General features: G+C 41.9%; 1 protein-coding gene across 6 annotated transcripts in view; it reads left to right on the plus strand.

Annotated features, from left to right (window-relative positions):
• Window positions 1–19,348, plus strand: part of LOC105476037 (neurocalcin delta) — a 443,647-nt gene that overhangs the window by 411,600 nt on the left and 12,699 nt on the right. For all 6 annotated transcript variants that reach the window (XM_011731659.2, XM_071067930.1, XM_011731656.3 and 3 more), the window contains one exon: window positions 2,339–2,735. In XM_011731659.2, the coding sequence (XP_011729961.1) occupies window positions 2,358–2,735 (378 nt within the window). In that variant the 5' untranslated portion in view covers window positions 2,339–2,357. The remainder of the gene's footprint in view (window positions 1–2,338; window positions 2,736–19,348) is intronic.

The following is a 19,348-nucleotide window of genomic DNA, read 5'->3' on the forward strand; positions in this document are numbered from 1 at the left end:
GTTTATTTTTAGTGAGGTCACCAGACAGGCCTCACTAAATTCAATACAAGAGGTCCTAAGCTCAAGTCTTAACCACCAGATAGTTTTCAGTGTGTAAAATAGCATCCTGAAAACCAAGCCCCCTTGTTTCTGGCAATAAGCCTCCTTTTCCAAGATTATTCCATCTTTCCACGTTGTAGTTACCTTTCTATCAATCATTTTTCTCAGTCATGCCTTCATTAATTCATTCTTTCACCAAACGCCATTTGTGGTGGGCCCTAGCAAGACGAAGCAGCCCCAGTGGAGACTCTGCCTCAGGGGTCTGACCGTGTAGCAGAAGGCAGACAGAAACAAGCCCCCAATGGCTGAAATCGCAAAGAAGATTGACAATCATTATTAAAATGGAGATATGCTGTCTTTCAGGTATTCCGTAATGTTTCTAAGCCTTGCTTTCAAGTTTGTTTTGTTTTGTTTTGTTTTTTCCCCAATAGAGGAAAAATGTAAAATACAAGTGCAGAACTTTTTTTTTTTTTTTGAGAAGGGGTTTATCTTGACCACACTTAAATCACATACCTTGGGAATTAGGAACTAATCTCATATATCACCTCCTCCAAAAAAGCTTCCCTGAGAGCACCCATGCCCCCTTTGGGTTGGGCATCTTTTCCAGGTACTCTCGCCAAATCCACTGTCTATTCTGTGGCATATCTGTCATATTGTCCCCTCACTGTCACCACCATCCCCTGCACACACAGCTAGGTGCACTTAGGGAGAAGGGGCCACGCCTTATTCTGCATCCTCAGAACCAGAAACACACTGGTAATTGAGAGCCAAATGTTGAGCCAATTTGTCTCTAGTGCAAAAGCACTATAAATGAGAAGCACTTTTTATGCATTGAGAAAATAACTTAAGTTTGGTTTTGAAGAAATGGTGCTTTCTATACTCAGGAAAATAAATCATTCTTTTTTTTTCGAGACTGAGTCTCGCTCTGTCACCCAGGCTGGAGTGCAGTAGTACAATCTCAGCTCACTGCAAGCTCTGCCTCCTGGGTTCATGCCATTTTCCTGCCTCAGCCTCCCAAGTAGCTGGGACTACAGGTCCTGCCACCATGCCCAGCTAATTTTTTTGTATTTTTAATAAAGACGGGGTTTCACCTTGTTAGCCAGGATGGTCTTGATCGCCTGACCTGTGATCCACCTGCCTTGGCCTCCCAAAGTGCTGGGATTACAGGCATGAGCCACCGTGCCTGGCCAAAAATAAATCATTCTTTAAGAGAGTAGCTTTAAATATCAAAGTGGCATTTTACCCCAAGGTCAATAATAATTACAGATATTTCCCCACCTAGTAAAAGTTGCCTTTATTTTCCACATCATATTAAGTTTAAAAATAGATAACAAAAAGGTGTGCATTCTTGTGTTTTTAAAATGTAAATGTATGGAAATATATATTAACAGCATATTTAAGTACACATACAAAAAATCTGGAAGAACACATATCAACATCTGGCAGTTGTTATCTCTAAGGGTTAGTATTTGAACTGATGCTAATTTTTTTCTTTATGTATCACTGTTTTACTATTTTGCTATAGATATGTGCTACTGCTATGATAAGAAAATGCAAAGTTATTTGTATTTTAAAGAGAAACGTTTGGCCTATTTCATAAGCCAAAATCATAAGACATAACTTTATGATGCATCATCTTTACTATGAAATCCCAACATTGTCAGTGATTTATTCCATGCATTTAAATCACTGAACTAGCATGGTAGAGTTTGCTGGTATTAGACAGGTTTGCTTCCATTTTCCGTCTTCATGTCTGTGTTTATAATATTCAGAAGGTATCCAAGCAGCATTTTACTTGGAAATATTCTAGCAATAAAACCTGCTAAATGATTTCCCTTGGTCTCTCTCTTCCTCCTTTCCTTTAGTTTTCCCTGCTAATACCTGGATTAGCTATCAGAACCCCAGCCTTCTTAAATTTAAGCTCAACCTCTGGCAAATTGATGTCAAAATTAAGTAAGCGATTAATTCTCCCTCCCTCCCTCCTCTATCTCTCCTTCCTTGCCCTCACTTCCCTCTACCTCACCCTCTCTCTGAACCTTTTGCTTTCAGGATGGCTCTGTATAAAAGAAATATTCATTTTCTGGTCAGTTATAATTCTGCTGTGCATCCTGTACTGGCCTATCTTTCTATTATTTTGTTTGGCTGACCAGTATGTTGCAAAACCTAGACAGTGTTATTGGACTCGTATAGAGTTTATTTGTTTGTTTTTTCTTCTTCCCAAAGGAACAATCACAAATTATAAAATGCAGCCCTAAAGAGCAGCTCTACAAGTTATATATGTTTTCTTTTCTATCTGCAGCTGAATTCTTGCCGCCAGGATGGGGAAACAGAACAGCAAGCTGCGCCCGGAGGTCATGCAGGACTTGCTGGAAAGCACAGACTTTACAGAGCATGAGATCCAGGAATGGTATAAAGGCTTCTTGAGAGACTGCCCCAGTGGACATTTGTCAATGGAAGAGTTTAAGAAAATATATGGGAACTTTTTCCCTTATGGGGATGCTTCCAAATTTGCAGAGCATGTCTTCCGCACCTTCGATGCAAATGGAGATGGGACAATAGACTTTAGAGAATTCATCATCGCCCTGAGTGTAACTTCCAGGGGGAAGCTGGAGCAGAAGCTGAAATGGGCCTTCAGCATGTACGACCTGGATGGAAATGGCTATATCAGCAAGGCAGAGATGCTAGAGATCGTGCAGGTACGTAGCCTGAGCCCTTTATAAAAAGAAGGACATGTATCTCAAGTAAGAATTGGAAGGTGCGCAGTATAGCACAGTGCAGAGGTTGCAAACGGGTGAGTGACCAGGACACTTCATTTGGCCCACCCTGCATGTTTGAACAATTTAACCTGCATTACAGTGTGGGGAGACTGCACATAAAAATCCACCCTGGTTGGCATCTCTTGAAAAACTCAGAACCTCTGGCCACACTGGGCTCAGAATCTGGCCTGTTACAAGTCACCTGATACTTTGTGGTGACCCTTGCACTGCAGATGGACATATACTTTTTGGGCCACATTCATTGTGGCCACTCCATCAACTTATTGCAATGACCTGCCTGGACCCAGATCCTTTGGGGTTATATCCCCCAGACTGGGGGTTAATGACAAAACTCTGACCTGAGTTCAAATCTTGCATCTTTCAGTCACTTTGACCAAGTTAGTTCACCTACACGAGCCTTAGTATCCTCAGCTATAAAATGGAACTATCAGTTGTACTCTCCTATAGCATGGGGTTATTTTAAGATTAGGTGTGACTCTCCATGCTAAATGGTTAGCACAGTGCCAGTCATATGGAAAGTTCACCATCATCATCATTATTTATTCACAACTTTACTAGAGTCTCGAATAAGAGCAGGGATCTGGGCTCCAGGCTCCATTCCATCAGAAGTACAAACACTGTAGCACTGAGGCCTAGGTCATTTTAGTAAGAGACACTCCATTTTACTCCCCAAATCACTCTCCCAGAGTCAGTTTCCTGAACATAACAGGGGGAGGGGCCCTAGCATTGGCTACATTTTCCTTGTGGGACCCCAGCAAACTTGGGGAGGTAGGCAAGCAGGGTAAGGAGCTAGAGTCATGGCAATGACAGGTGGCTCAGCAGTGGGTGGGACCCAGAGACAAACATAAGGAGACAGAGACAGGACTCAGGAGAGGACCAGGAGAGCCTCACCTGCAAGGAACAAAAAGGACTGGGTGGGTGGGCAGCACCAGGGATGCTGGCAGTCGCTCCCTGTCTTGGCAGGCAAGTGAGGCACAATGGGAGAGCATTTGGCAGCAGACAGCAGGGCCACGGGAGCGGGCCTTTGGCTTCCTAGAGGGCTCATTTTAGAAGCCAGCCCTCATTCCAGGACATCTGGGTCCTGCAGAAGTGGAGCTACAACCCCTGAGAGAACTGTTGGGGTGCTGGATGGGTGAGGGGACGTAACACAAGGAGACAAAAAGGACTAAGCTACAGGAGAGGGTGGGATGTGGGTGCAGTGGCCTACAGCAAACCCCAGGGAATTTGGTTATGGAAATGGAGGCCTGCAAGATGAACTGTTATGGAGCCTTGAAGCTGAAGTCCAGGGCCTGCTCCCAGGACAGTAGGACTAAACCCATGTGCACAGTTAATGGGACAGTTCATATTTGGGTGGGATGCAGAAGCAGGCATTCGAAATGACCCTGACTCATCGGAAGTGCTCCAGGATCTGCCAACTACTTCTCCTTTCTTGTTGGGCCACCAGTGGTTGTTCCTTCACCTAGAGCAGTAACTATCTGAACAAGTTGTGTTAAATTAATTATTCAGAGATGAAGATTTTGAAACAAACAAACAAAAAAAGATCCCTCCCTTCCTCTGAGAATAAACTTATGAAAAATACAATGTCTGTTGCACAAACAAGGCAGTATAGAAAAACATAACAGATAAACAGAAAAACTTATTCATAATTCTACCCTACCCACAAAGAGAATCTCTACTAATAATTTTTAATACATCTTTCCTGGCCCTATTTTCATACATCTAGAAATATCTAATTGATTTCATTATGTGGATGAAGTTTTCTGTCTTGTCATTTTCACTTAATAACAAAGGTATTTGTCAAATTTTAACAACTTTGAGTACAGATATTTTAATGGCCGCATAAGAGTCCTACCATATATTATAATTTGCTTAATGTTCCCCATTGTTAGGTGTTTAGGTTGTTTTCAGTTTTTATTGTTATACATAATGCTATAACTTTTGAAAATAAAACAAATCAATAATTATTGTGAATAAAGTGTTTCTACATTCAGGATTATTCCCTGAGAACAAATTCCCAAAAGTGCAATTACTGGGCCAAAGGATATGAGACATTTCCAAGGCTCTGGATGCACTCTGAAAATTGTTTTTCCAAAGTGTGTGATGGATGTTTCCATATCCTTGCACTTGTCTAATTTTTCTTAATCTTTGCTAATTAAATAAAAATTAGAATTACATTAAAATTTAAAAGGTGATTAAGATTGGGTGCAGTGACTCAAGCCTATAATCCTAGCACTTTGGGAGGTTGAAGCAGGTGGATCACTTGAGGTCAGGAATTTGAGACCAACCTGACCAAACCCCATCTCTACTAAAAATACAAAAATTGGCCGCGTGCAGTGGCTCACGCCTGTAATCCCAGCACTTTGGGAGGCCGAGGCGGGCGGATCACCTGAGGTCAGGACCAGCCTGACCAACATGGAGAAACCCCATCTCTACTAAAAATACAAAATTAGCCAGTGTGGTGGCGCATGCCTGTAATCCCAGCTTCTTGGGAGGCTGAGGCAGGAGAATCACTTGAACCCAGGAGGTGGAGGTTGTGGTGAGCCAAGATCAGGCCATTGCACTCCAGCCTGGTCAGCAAAAGCGAAGCTCCATCTCAAAAAAAAAAAAAAAAAAAGGTAGCTGGGTGTTGTGGCTCATGCCTGTAGCCCCAACTACTTGAGCTACTTGGGAGGCTGAGGCAGGAGAATTGCTTGAACCCGGGAGGCAGAGTTTGCAGTGAGCTGAGACCATGACATTGCACTATAGCCTGGGTGACAGAGTGAGACTCTATCTCAAAAAAAAGAAAAAAAGAAAAAAAATGACACATTTTAATTAGTGTTATTTGTGTTCTTTTCTTTAAATCTGGGAGTGCTATGCTCCACACCTCTGTAGTGAAAGGGATGAGTACATTCTCCATTTGAAGAGAATTGCTTCATGACTGGAATCTAAGAAAAAAAAATCTCATTAGACACTGCCGATGAAAAGAGTCAAACACTGCAAAACATTTGGAGATGTATTATTCTGAGCCAAATATGAATGACCAATGCCCTGTGACACAGCCCTCAAGAGGTCCTAAGAACATACGCCCAAGGTGATTGGGGCACAGCCTAGTTTTGTACATTTTAGAGAGACATGAAACATCAATCAAATACATGTGAGATGTACATTGGTTCCATCTAGAAGGGTGGGGCAATGTGAATGCTGGGGACAGCCGGACTCCCAGGTCATAGGTGCATTTAAAAATGTTCCAATTGGCAATTGGTTGTAAGAGTTATGATCAATAAAAAGGAATGTCTAGATTATGATTAGTGGTTGTGGAGACCAAGGTTTTATGAAGACTCTAAGTAGCAGGCTTCAGAGAGAATAGCTTGGAAATAGTTCTTATCAGATGTAAGATCTGTGTTGCTGTTAATACCGGTGGGCTTTTCCTGAATTCCAAGAGGGAGGAGGGTATAATGACGCATGTCCAATACCCCTTCCATCATGGCCTGAGCACGTTTTTCAGGTTAACTTTAGCATGCCCTTGGCTAAGAGGAGGGTTTCATTCAGATGATTGGGGGAGCCTTAGAATTTTATTTTTTGGTTTACAGCACCATGTTAGCTCCTGCTCAACACTTTTGCCCAGTGGTCCTGGCTGCTGTTGGTCAATGGTTTTGTGATCAGTACTGATGAAGATGCAGATGCTGAGGCAGGGAGGAACCTTTAGTCCTCGTAGGCTGATGAAATCAACACTCCCTGCTAAGAACTCGGCCCTGAGCAAATAGTATAGGGAGGAAAATGGACACTGTCCCTTTTCTGTGGAATCCAATTTGGGCAAGAGACAGAGAGAATTGCAGAGAATATACAGAAGGCACGAATTGACCCCCACCCAACCCCTGTTGACTTCACTCCACCACATTTGCTAAGGAATGTAAAAAGTGATCGTCAGAAGGAAGGTGCTTTGGGGCAATGTCTTTTGGAAAAATAAATAAATGAAATGAAATAAATAAAACAAAAAGAAGGTGCATCAGCCTCCCAGAGGCATTTTCTTCACTATAAAGCATCTCAGTCCATTCACAGGCCCACAGTGTTTCCAGGCTATAACTGTAAGGACACCCATTCCTTACGAAATGCTCAGATACTCATGGCTCTTAAGAAGCCTGCAGAGGAAAGCTTGAATTTCTTAAACTGTTTTCTAGAGCGCTAAGTCCTGATGATTAATATTCAGGACCACAGAAAGGAAATATTGTAGCACCCTGAGGTGACTTCCAAATCATCAAAGAGATTAAATTAAACTTAGAACCATTTTCTTATTAAGGGCTATGTTATTCTATTCTGCTACTTTGCAAACTGACAATTCATGTATTCTGCCACATTCTTATGCTAATCTCCCTGCTTTCAATCATTCTGGATAAATTGGAATTTACTGCAGGATCTCACAGAGCTTCCCATTCTATTTTTTTTTTCTTTTTTTCCGCTCCCTCTTTGAAAAGCCACACTCCTCAAGCCTTGTGACTGCTGCGGGAAGCTTTGTGCCTGTGTCTGGCCGTCTTTTCTTTCTTGTGGCTGGTCTGCAGCACTTAGGAGAATGATCCTTTGCTTCAGAGGAGTCACTGTCAAGTTTCTGTTTTGTGCTTTTCTAAATATCTGTTAGAAAGTGATGAGTTAGGGGCAAGCTATGGACCAGGAGAACCATCAACAAATTAAGGTTCTATTTGTTAATATGAGTTAACACCTGTAACTTGATAACAAGTGTTGATACATACATTCTTAGCTGAATCCATGTCCCTCCACAACTGAGAAATTCAAGCAATTTAATGAAAAATACAAATTTATGATTGTTCACCTACAAACACCAGTAACTGGTCTGGGTGAAGACTAGGGTGAAAACAAGTTTATAATTAATTAAGCTTGACAATGAATGGGGTGTAGGACTCCAACTCATGAATTTTCTAGTTGCTCTTCCCTGACATTGCTTCCTATGGTTTAGCTTTAGTATCCACAGAATAGTGCTTGTAGTGACAAGCTGAAATTGTTTTGTATTTCATAACATTTGATAGGGAAAAACTCTAAAATTTATGGGACTACTGTGGATTCTGTGTAGCTCTGAATCATACCAGATTAGTTCCCCTCTGGCGGCTATAACAATGTTTGAGAAAGCTAGTCGCTTAAAAACACAATTATTATCTTATAGTTCTTGAGGTCAGAAGTCTGAAATCAGTTTCATTGGGCTAAAACTAAGGTTTCCTCAGGGGTGTGTTCCTTCTGGAGGCTGTTGGGGAGAATTCTTTCTCCTGCCTTTCCCCAGTTCTAGAAGCTTACTGAGTTCCTTGGCCGATGGCCCTCTTCATCCATCTTCAAAGGCAGCAACAGCAGATTGAGTCCTTCTCAGGCTGCCGTCCTCTGTGTATTTTACTCTGCTTTTCTCTTCCACTTAAAAAGATCCTGGGATTTCACTGGGACCATGTGAATAATTCAGGGGAATTTTTCCTTCCCTCTCAATATTCTTAATGTAATCACATCTGCAAAGTTTGTCTTCCTGTACAAGTTAATGTATTCACAGGTTTCAGCGATTTGGATGTAGACGTCTTTGGGGGCCATCATTCAGTCTGCCACATATGCCAAAATGCAGCTGTGTTCCTTTTTAAAGAAAATATTTTTGTGCTAGATCAACATCTGGGTGAATGAGCAAAACCATATGCAGATTTATTTTTAGGACCTCAAATGAACATTTTTACATTCATGTGTTTATTTTATTTTTTATACTTTTTTCTTTTTTTTTAAATTATACTTTAGGTTCTGGGATACAAGCGCAGAATGTGCAGGTTTGTTACATAGGTATACATGTGCCATGGTGGTTTGCTGCACCCATCAACCCGTCATTTACATTAGGTATTTCTCCTAATGCTATCCCTCCCCTTGCCCACCACCCTGCAACAGGCCCCGGTGTGTGTTGTTCCCCTCCCTGTGCCATATATTCTCATTGTTCAGTTCCCACCTATAAGTGAGAACATGCGGTGTTTGGTTTTCTGTTCCTGTGTTAGTTTGCTGAGAATGATGGTTTCCAGCTTCATCCACGTCCCTGTAAAGGACACGAAATTATTCTTTTTTGTGGCTACATAGTATTTCTATGGTGTATATGTGCTACATTTTCTTTATCCAGTCTAACATTGATGGGCATTTGGGTTGGTTCCAAGTCTTTACTATTGTGAATAGTGTTGCAATAAATATACGTGTGTGTGTGTCTTTATAGTAGAATGATTTATAATCCTTTGGGCATATACCCGGTAATGGGATTTCTGGGTCAAATGGTATTTCTATTTTTAGATCCTTAAGGAATCTCCACACTGTGTTCCACGATGGTTGAACTAATTTATGTTCCCACCAATAGTGTAAAAGGATTCCTATTTCTTCACATCCTCTCCAGCATCTGTTGTTTCCTGACTTTTTAATGATCACCATTCTAACTGGCATGAAATGGTATATCATTGTGGTTTTGCTTTGCATTTCTTTAATGACCAGTGATGATGAGCTTTTTTTAATATGTTTGTTGGCCACATAAATGTCTTCTTTTGAGAAGTGTCTGTTTATATACTTTGCCCAGTTTTTGATGGGGTTGTTTTTTTCTTGTAAATTTGTTTAAGTTTTTTGTAGATTCTGGATATTAGCCCTTTGTTAGATGGATAGATTGCAAAAATTTTCTCTCATTCTGTAGGTTGCCTGTTCACTCTGATGATAGTTTCTTTTGCTGTGCAGAAGCTCTTTAGTTTAATTAGATCCCATTTGTCCATGTTGGTTTTTGTTACCATTGCTTTTGGTGTTTTCATCATGAAGTCTTTGCCCAAGACTATGTCCTGAATGGTATTACCTAGGTTTTCTTCTCGGGTTTTTATGGTTTCAGGTCTTACATTTAAGTCTTTAATCTATCTGGAGTTAATTTTTGTATAAGGTGTAAGGAAGGGGTCCAGTTTCAGTTTTCTGAATATGGCTAGCCAGTTTTCCCAACACTATTTATTAAGTAAGGAATCCTTTCCCCATTTCTTGTTTTTGTCAGGTTTGTCAAATATCAGAGGATTGTAGATGTGTGGTGTTAATTTTGAGGCCTCTGTTCTGTTCCATTGGTCTATATATCTGTTTTGGTACCAGTACCATGCTGTTTTGGTTACTGTAACCTTGTAGTATAGTTTGAAGTCAGGTGGCATGATGACTCCAGCTTTATTCTTTTTCTTAGAATTGTCTTGGCTATACAGGCTCTTTTTTGCTTTCATATGAAATTTAAAGTACTTTTTTAATTCTGTGAAGAAAGTCAATGGTAGCTTGATGGGAAGAGCATTGAATCTATAAATTACTTTGGGCAGTATGGCCATTTTCATGATATTGATTCTTCATACCATGAGCATGGAATGTTTCTCCATTTTTTTATATCCTCTTTTATTTCCTTGAGCAGTGGTTTGTCATTCTCCTTGAAGAGGTCCTTCACATCCCTTCTAAGTTGTATTCCTAGGTATTTTATTCTCTTTGTAGCAATTATGAGTGGGAGTTTGCTCATGATTTTGCTCTCTGTGTATTACTGGTGTATAGGAATGCTTGTGATTTTTGCACATTGATTTTGTACCCTGAGACTTTGCTGAAGTTGCTTATCAGCTTAAGGAGTTTTGGGGCTGAGACAATGGGGTTTTCTAATTATACAATCATGTCATCCTCTGCAAACGGAGATAATCTGACTTCCTCTCTTCTTATTTGAATACCCTTTATTTCTTTCTCTTGCCTGATTGCCCTGGCCAGAACTTCCAATACTATGTTGAATAGGAATGGTGAGAGAGGGCATCCTTGTCTTGTGCCAGTTTTCAAAGGGAGTGCTTCCAGCTTTTGCCCATTCAGTGTGATATTGGCTGTGGATTTGTCATAAATAGGTCTTATTATTTTAAGGTATGTTCCATTAATACCTAGTTTATTGAGTGTTTTTAGCATGAAGGGGTTTTGAATTTTATCGAAGGCCTTTTCTGCATCTCTTGAGATGATCATGTGATTTTTGTCATTGGTTCTGTTTATGTGATGGATTATGTTCATTGATTTGCATATGTTGAACCAGCCTTGCATCCCAGGGATGAAGCCAACTTGATCGTGGTGGATAAACTTTTTCATGTGCTGCCGGATTCGGTTTGTCAGTATTTTATTGAGGATTTTCACATCAATGCTCATCAGGGATATTGGCCTGAAATTTTCTTTTTTCTTGTTTCTCTGCCAGATTTTGGTATCAGGATGATGCTGGTCTCATAAAATGAGTTAGGTAGAAGTCCCTCTTTTTCTATTGTTTGGAATAGTTTCAGAAGGAATGGTGCAAGCTCCTCTTTGTACCTCTGGTAGAATTTGGCTGTGAATCCATCTGGTCCTGGGCTTTTTTTGTTGGTAGGCTATTAATTACTGCCTCAATTTCAGAGCCTGCTATTGGTCTATTCAGGGATTCAACTTCTTCCTGGTTTAGTCTTGGAAGAGTGTAAGTGTCCAGGAAATTATCCATTTCTTCTAGATTTTCTAGTTTATTTGCATAGAGGTGTTTATAGTATTCTCTGATGGTAGTTTGTATTTCTGTGGGATCAGTGGGGATATCCCCTTTATCATTTTTTATTGTGTCATTTAGATTCTTCTCCCTTTTCTTCGTTATTAGTCTGGCTAGCGGTCTATCTATTTTGGTAATCTTTTCAAAAAACCAGCTCCTTGATTCATTGATTTTTTGATTTTTTTTGTGTCCCTATCTCCTTCAGTTCTGCTCTGATCTTAGTTATTTCTTGTCTTCTGCTAGTTTTTTAATTTGTTTGCTCTTGTTTCTCTAGTTCTTTTAATTGTGATGTTAGGGTATCAATTTTAGATATTTCCTGCTTTCTACTGTGGGCATTTAGTTCTATAAATTTCCCTCTAAACACTGCTTTAGCTGTGTCCCAGAGATTCTGGTACATTGTGTCTTTGTTTTCATTGTTTTCAAAGAACTTATTTATTTCTGCCTTAATTTCATTATTTACCCACTAGTCATTCAGGAGCAGGTTGTTCAGTTTCCATGTACTTGTGCAGTTTTGAGTGAGTTTCTTAATCTTGAGTTCTAATTTGATTGCATTGTGGTCTGAGAGACTGTTTGTTATGATTTCCATTCTTTTTCATTTGCTGAGGAGTGTTTTGTTTCCAATTATGTGTTTGATTTTAGAATAAGTGTGATGTGGTGCTGAGAAGAATGTATATTCTGTGATTGGGGTGTAGAGTTCTGTAGATGTCTATTAGGTCTGCTTGGTCCAGAGCTGAGTTCAAGTCCTGAATATTCTTGTTAATTTTCTGTCTCGTTGATCTGTCTAATATTGACAGTGGGGTGTTAAAGTCTCCCACTATTATTGTGTGGGAGTCTAAGTCTCTTTGTAGGTCTCTAAGAACTTGGTTATGAATCTGGGTGCTCCTGTATTGGGTGCATATATATTTAGGATAGTTAGCTCTTCTTGTTGTGTTGATCCCTTTACCATTATGTAATGCCCTTCTTTGTCTTTTTCGATCTTTGTTGGTTTAAAGTCTGTTTTTATCAGAGATTAGGATTGCAACATCTGCGTTTTCAAAATTTTTATTTTATTTTATTTTTTTGCTTTCCATTTGTTTGGTAAATCTTCCTCCATCCCTTTATTTTGAGCCTATGTGTGTCTTTACATGTGAAATGAGTCTCCTGAATACATCACACTGATGGGTCTTGACTCTTTATCCAATTTGCCAGTCTGCGCCTTTTAATTGGAGGCATTTAGCCTATTTACAATTTAAGGTTAATATTGTTATGTGTGAATTTGATCCTGTCATTATGATGCTAGCTGGTTATTTTGCCCATTAGTTGATGTAGTTTCTTCATAGTATTGATGGTCTTTGCATTTTGGTTTGTTTTTGCAGTGGTTGGTACCAGTTTTTCCTTTCCATAATTAGTGCTTCCTTCAGGAACTCTTTTCAGGCAGGCCTGGTGGTGACAAAATCCCTCAGGATTCGCTTGTCTGTAAAGGATTGTATTTCTCCTTCTCTTATGAAGCTTAGTTTGGCTGGATATGAAATTCTGGGTTTAAAATTGTTTCTTTAAGAATGTTGAATATTGGCCCCCACTCTCTTCTGGCTTGGAGAGTTTCTGCCGAGAGATCTGCTGTTAGTCTGATGGGCTTCCCTTTGTGGGTAACCCGACCTTTCTCTCTGGCTGCCCTTAAGATTTTTTCCTTCATTTCAACTTTGATGAATCTGGCAATTATGTGTCTTGGAGTTGCTCTTCTCGAGGAGTATCTTTGTGGCGTTCTCTGTATTTCCTGGATTTGAATGTTGGCCTGCCCTACTAGGTTGGGGAAGTTCTCCTGGATGATATCCTGAAGAGTGTTTTCCAACTTGGTTCCATTTTCCCCCTCACTTTCAGGCACCCCAATCAGACGTAGATTTGGTCTTTTTACATAATCCCATACTTCTTGCAGGCTTTGTTCATTTCTTTTTCTTCTTTTTTCTTTTGGTTTCTCTTCTCGCTTCATTTCGTTCATTTGATCTTCAATCGCTGATACTCTTTCTTCCAGTTGATCGAGTCGGTTACTGAAGCTTGTGCATTTGTCACGTATTTCTCGTGTCATGGTTTTCATCTCTTTCATTTCGTTTATGACCTTCTCTGCATTAATTACTCTAGCCATCAATTCTTCCACTTTTTTTTCAAGATTTTTAGTTTCTTTGCGCTGGGTATGTAATTCCTCCTTTAGCTCTGAGAAGTTTGATGGACTGAAGCCTTCTTCTCTCATCTCGTCAAAGTCATTCTCCGTCAAGCTTTGATCCGTTACTGGCGATGAGCTGCGCTCCTTTGCCGGGGGAGATGCACTCTTATGTTTTGAATTTCCAGCTTTTCTGCCCTGCTTTTTCCCCATCTTTGTGGTTTTATCTGCCTCTGGTCTTTGATGATGATGGTGACGTACTGATGGGGTTTTGGTGTAGGTGTCCTTCCTGTTTGATAGTTTTCCTTCTAACAGTCAGGACCCTCAGCTGTAGGTCTGTTGGAGATTGCTTGAGGTCCACTCCAGACCCTGTTTGCCTGGGTGTCAGCAGCAGAGGCTGCAGAAGATAGAATATTGCTGAACAGCGAGTGTACCTGTCTGATTCTTGCTTTGGAGGCTTCCTCTCAGGGGTGTACTCCACCCTGTGAGGTGTGGGGTGTCAGACTGCCCCTAGTGGGGGATGTCTCCCAGTTAGGCTACTCAGGGGTCAGGGACCCACTTGAACAGGCAGTCTGTCCCTTCTCAGATCTCAACCTCCATGTTGGGAGATCCACTGCTCTCTTCAAAGCTGTCAGACAGAGTCGTTTGCATCTGCAGAGGTTTCTGCTGCTTTTGTTGTTGTTTATCTGTGCCCTGTCCCCAGAGGTGGAGTCTACAGAGACAGGCAGGTTTCCTTGAGCTGCTGTGAGCTCCACCCAGTTGGAGCTTCCCAGCGGCTTTGTTTACCTACTTAAGCCTCAGCAATGGCAGGCGCCCCTCCCCCAGCCTCACTGCTGCCTTGCGGTTAGATCGCAGACTGCTGTTCTAGCAATGAGGGAGGCTCCGTGGGCGTGGGACCTTCTATCCCACTATCATGCCCGGCTAATTTTTATATGTTTAGTAGAGACGGGGTTTCACCATGTTGGCTGATCTTGAACTCCTGACCTCAGCTGATCCGCCTGCCCCAGCCTCCCAAAGTGCTGGAATTACAGGCATGAGTGACCGTGCCTGGCCCCCATTCACTTTAAATGATGTCTAAATTTCTTAATGAGGCATATAACAGCCTTTGTGACTGGGTCCCCATCTCTCTCAAGACTCTCTCACATTTGTGACCTTTGAATGCTCCATGCCTCAGTTATATGTTAGCTGGAAGATACCAGAAGTCACCGTGGCCTCTCACATCCCACAGCCTTTTCTCATGCGGTGTCCTAGAGTGCACTCTTACCACATCTGCCTCTCACTCCGTGGAGGTGTCTCCTCTGCCCCCCACACCCCAGTCCTATGCACTTAACTCTGTTGTTGATCTCCATCATAATAATGCTTTTTGTTGTTGTTGTTAATTTCAAGTAGATTGCTGTTTTGTAATCATGAACAACTCCACTGAAAGATATAATTACTTTATGATCTCTTCAACAGGATTTTACCATGTTGAGTGCTGGATATTTTTATAGCTCTATAAATGTTCTTAAACTTTCTTCCGAGACACAGTTAAATTACTTGGAAACAGTTTGAACTTTCCCGGTCTTGCTTTTCAGATTCATTAGCTGACACAAGAGTGGCACTCAGCTAGCGCTGATTATTACCACTACTGAGGCCAGACCTTTCTGACTAGCCAGTGCCCCACAAATCATGAGGCTCTCCCTCTGGCTGACGGAAACAGGCACGCTTCTGGACCTTGTGGGAGGGCCAGGTACTCTTTCCTCTAATCCTTCCACTTGGTTCTTTTTTCCCAGTCCTGGGTAGTTTCTTCCCATGTGTAGACTGACTATGCTGACTACTTGAGGGAGACCTGCCACAGCTCTCCGGAGTTCCCTGTGTGCCACTCTCTCTTCTCTTTTACTCTGTCCAGTGATCACTAGCCACTTTAGTGTCTCCAAACTCTCAGTGCCATCTGCTCATCAGTGAGTCCACCAGGTATCACATAGTTCCCTGCTCCTGGCACTGTGGCTTGGAAACTCTCTCAAGTCATTAAGCCGGGGCCAACATAGGACTTACCTCTCATGTTTTCATTTTCTCAGGGATCACTGTCCTTTGTTGCCCAGTTCTCAGCATCTGGTAAACTGTCGTTTCATGTCCATTGTTTTTTGGGTTTGTGGTTGCTGCTGCTTCAGGTGGGAGGTTAAGTTCAATCCCTATGACTCCCTCTTGGCCAGAAGCCACACTCTCTACTCTCATGCTGATGTGTTTCTGTGTTGACCTGTCCTGCTGCCACCTGTCCTGTGAGCTCCTTCAAGGCAGGGCTGTGCTGATGCCAAGGGATTTCGCACCATGTTTGTGCTATTCATAAAGTCCGCAAATGTTTGTTGAATAAAGTAAGTGTTAGACTCCAAAACATACAAAGATGAATAAGACAATATCTCTGTCTGGAAGAAACTTAGAAGCCGTTGGGAAGACAAATCTCATGAAGCAGCATTCTAGGCTATTTGTTTTGGGGAAAAAAAAAAGAGGAACAGAGAAAACAGTCCAGATGAAGAGGGAGTCAGAGTAACAGTCAGTCCTAGTGCAGATAGAACTTTCTTGAGGCACTACTTTCGTAGATGTTTTGTAACAAAAGGGTTCTGGTCAAACCAGTTTGAGAAAACCTGGTTTAAATAGATTTCAACAGGTCTCTTTACTGCAGGAATTACCAGAATCTTTAATATGTTCATGTGCGTTGTGATGTTTTGAGAAGGGAATAAAGTAAGCAGTGTTGCCCAATACTGTTTTGATGATGGGATCGCTCTGATCTTAACACATCTTGGAAGGCTGACATTTCTTGGAAAGCGCATTGCGAGACACCTTTACAGCATTGCCGATGTGTGATTGTTCAGCCTTTGTTTCTCTATCTCCAATATCCATGAACCCGCTTCTGCAGAGCAGCCTCTTGCTCTTCTACTGTTGCACACCACAGAACATAAAGTTCTTGCCGTGTTAAGGCTACATCTAGCTTCCCATAAGTCTTCAAGTTATAAAAGGGCATAGTGCTGGGTTATTTTAAATAGTAAGCTCCCCTAGTGTGCAGAGAGTGCAGTGTACAGATCTTGGACTCTCTCATTCCGTTTAAGAATCACAGTATCTAGCTGGGCGCAGTGGCTCACAGCTGTAATTTCCACACTTTGGGAGGCTGAGGCAGGAGGATCACTTGAGCCCAGGAGTTTCAGACCAGACTGGGCAACATAGTGAGACTCTGTGTCTACAAAAAATTAAAAATTAGCCCAGTGTGGTGGCGCATGCCCGTGGTCTCAGCTACTCGGGAGGCTGAGGTGGGAGGATGGTTTGAGCCCAGGAGGTCCGAAGTTGCAGTGAGGCATCATCATGCCACTGCATTCCAGCCTGGGAGACAGAGTGAGACCCTGTCTCAAAGAGAAAAAAAAGAATCACACTATCACAAAGGGACCAGTACACGAAGTGGTTCAGTGGTTTCAAACTCCATTTTCAGCAGCAAAAATGGTTCTTCACTTCTATGTGAAGTACTGTTTTTTAAATCTATAATCTGAGGACAACCAGGTGCTGCTGAACTTCTGTTGTCCATAGTCTGCTGTCAGAGACTTAGGTGTCTGGTTTCCTGTTAGAACACCCTATATTTTGTGATGAAATATCTGGTTTCCTTCAGAGAAGAGGTTGAGCGTTAATTCTTGGAATTTTGCCTGCCCTCAGTTAATTGCACAACCTTGATCAGTGCAGACCTCAGTCCTCCCTTTCCAACATTCCAAGAGATTGTTTTTTCAAAGAGAAAAAGAAAAAAAAAATGTAGGCCACAGGGAAGCTGATAGGGGCTCTGGCCACAGCAGAGAGCTGTCTCAAGCCTGGCACAGGCAGAGTCAGGGCTGGGCTTCTGGGTGTCCCAAAGCTCTGCATTTACCCAGAGACAAGAAAAGGACTTTTCAAGTTAATTAAAAACAGGATGACCCTGCTAGGCCTCTCATTGACATTGCTAAAAATAAAGTAGGGAAGTAGCCTGGTCTCTTCACGGTTTAATCCCATTACATGTAGAAGGGGTGGGGACTGGAGCTAGTAAAAGACATGATTTGTCTCAGATGGCTGTCTGGGGTCGTGTTTATCTCCTCTGTGCTATGCAGTCCCAGATTTTAAAGTTCTGATACAATCAGCTCTCGGTTGTTGATGCCGTGGGAAGGGAGCAAAGGGACAGACAGTCCTGCCACTGTGGCTCTGCAGGGCTGTCACTCACTCACTCAGTCTGGGGGCCACTGGGACTCGTCGCCTCAGCTCTCTGCTCACCGCTCTGGTACCACCCCTGACATAGGCCTGGCTTTGTAAATAACCCACTAATTCCTATCTGATCTGAGTGTCACAAAAGAGTTATCTGTGAGCCCCTTGAAGAAGACCCCCACTTCCTCCTCATACCCACAACACACTCAGACATGGTGCCTCCCTCCACATTCCAGAAGCCCTGCTTGCACATATGTTCACGTCGGGGCCTTCTGACTCTGTTCATTTTGTGGAGGAAGTAGTGGGAGTTGTTTGTTTGTTGTATTAACTGATTCTCATTTCTCTGTGACAGCCTCACTCCTTTAGCCTACTACTGAATACCAAGACTCTGGAAGACTTTCCATTGAGTGTGAGAGCTTCACACATTCATGTGTTTGCTTGAGCTTTCATTCATTTCTTCAACCAAGGGTGTTAAGGGAATAACCCCTAGATTATTACACAGTTGATTTTGCATCAGAATCCCAAGAAGAAGAGTTTCATGGGCCACAACCTTAGACGCTGAAAGTCCCAAAGAGTGCTCCAGACCAATGGGTTTTACTTGCCACCAGGGGACCCAGAGGTAACCTAGGCAAGGGCTTTCATAACAGCTATCAAGGCATTGCTGGGATGACTATACCCATCTAAATGGGGATTATTGAAAAATAAGGTGTTTTTGGTGCCCCATATGAGACCTCCCAACTCCTGTGCTAGAAGATTGTGAGACATGAAATAAGAGAGAGCGGCCAGGCACAGTGGCTCAGGCCTATATTTCCAGCACTTTGGGAGACTGAGGCAGGAAGATCTCTTAAGCCCAGGAGTTCGAGACCAGTTTGGGCAACATAGGGAAACCACATCTCTACAAATATTTTCTAAAAAATTAACTGGGCATGCTGGTGCATGCCTTTGGTCCCAGCAACTCAGGAGGCTAGGACAGGAGGATTGTCTGAGATCAGGAGGTCAAGGCTGTAGTGAGCCGTGATAGCATCACTGCACTCCAGCTTGGGCAACAGAATGAGACCTTGTCTCAAAAAAATAAATAAATAAATAAAAATAGAGAGTATATCAGTCTTGTTGACAATTGTTTCTCTACCACTTAGCACATAGTAGACAATACATAATTATTAAATAATTTACAAATGACTAGTTTTCTTTTTCAAAATTTTATTTTAAGTTCTTGGATACATGTGCAGAATGTGTAGGTTTGTTACATAGGTATACGTGTGCCAGTGGTTTGCTGCACCTATCAACCCATCATCTAGGTTTTAAGCCCTGCATACATTAGCTATTTGTCCTAACGCTCTCTCTCCCCTTGACCCCCACCCCACAGCTGGCCCCAGTGTGTGTTGTTCCCCTCCCTGTGTCCATGTGTTCTCATTGTTCAACTCCCACTTATGAGTGAGAACACACGGTGTTCGGTTTTCTGTTCCTGTGTTATTTTGCTGAGGATGATGGCTTCCAGCTTCATCCGTGTCCCTGCAAAGGACACGATCTCATTCCTTTTTATGGCTGCATAGTATTCCATGATATATATGTGCCATATTTTCTTTATCCAGCCTATCATTGATGGGCATTGGGGTTGATTACATATCTTTACTATTGTAAATAGTGCTGCAATAAACATACATGTGCATGTGTCTTTATAGTAGAATGATT

Source organism: Macaca nemestrina, chromosome 8, assembly GCF_043159975.1.
Source record: "Macaca nemestrina isolate mMacNem1 chromosome 8, mMacNem.hap1, whole genome shotgun sequence".
NCBI lineage: Eukaryota > Metazoa > Chordata > Mammalia > Primates > Cercopithecidae > Macaca > Macaca nemestrina.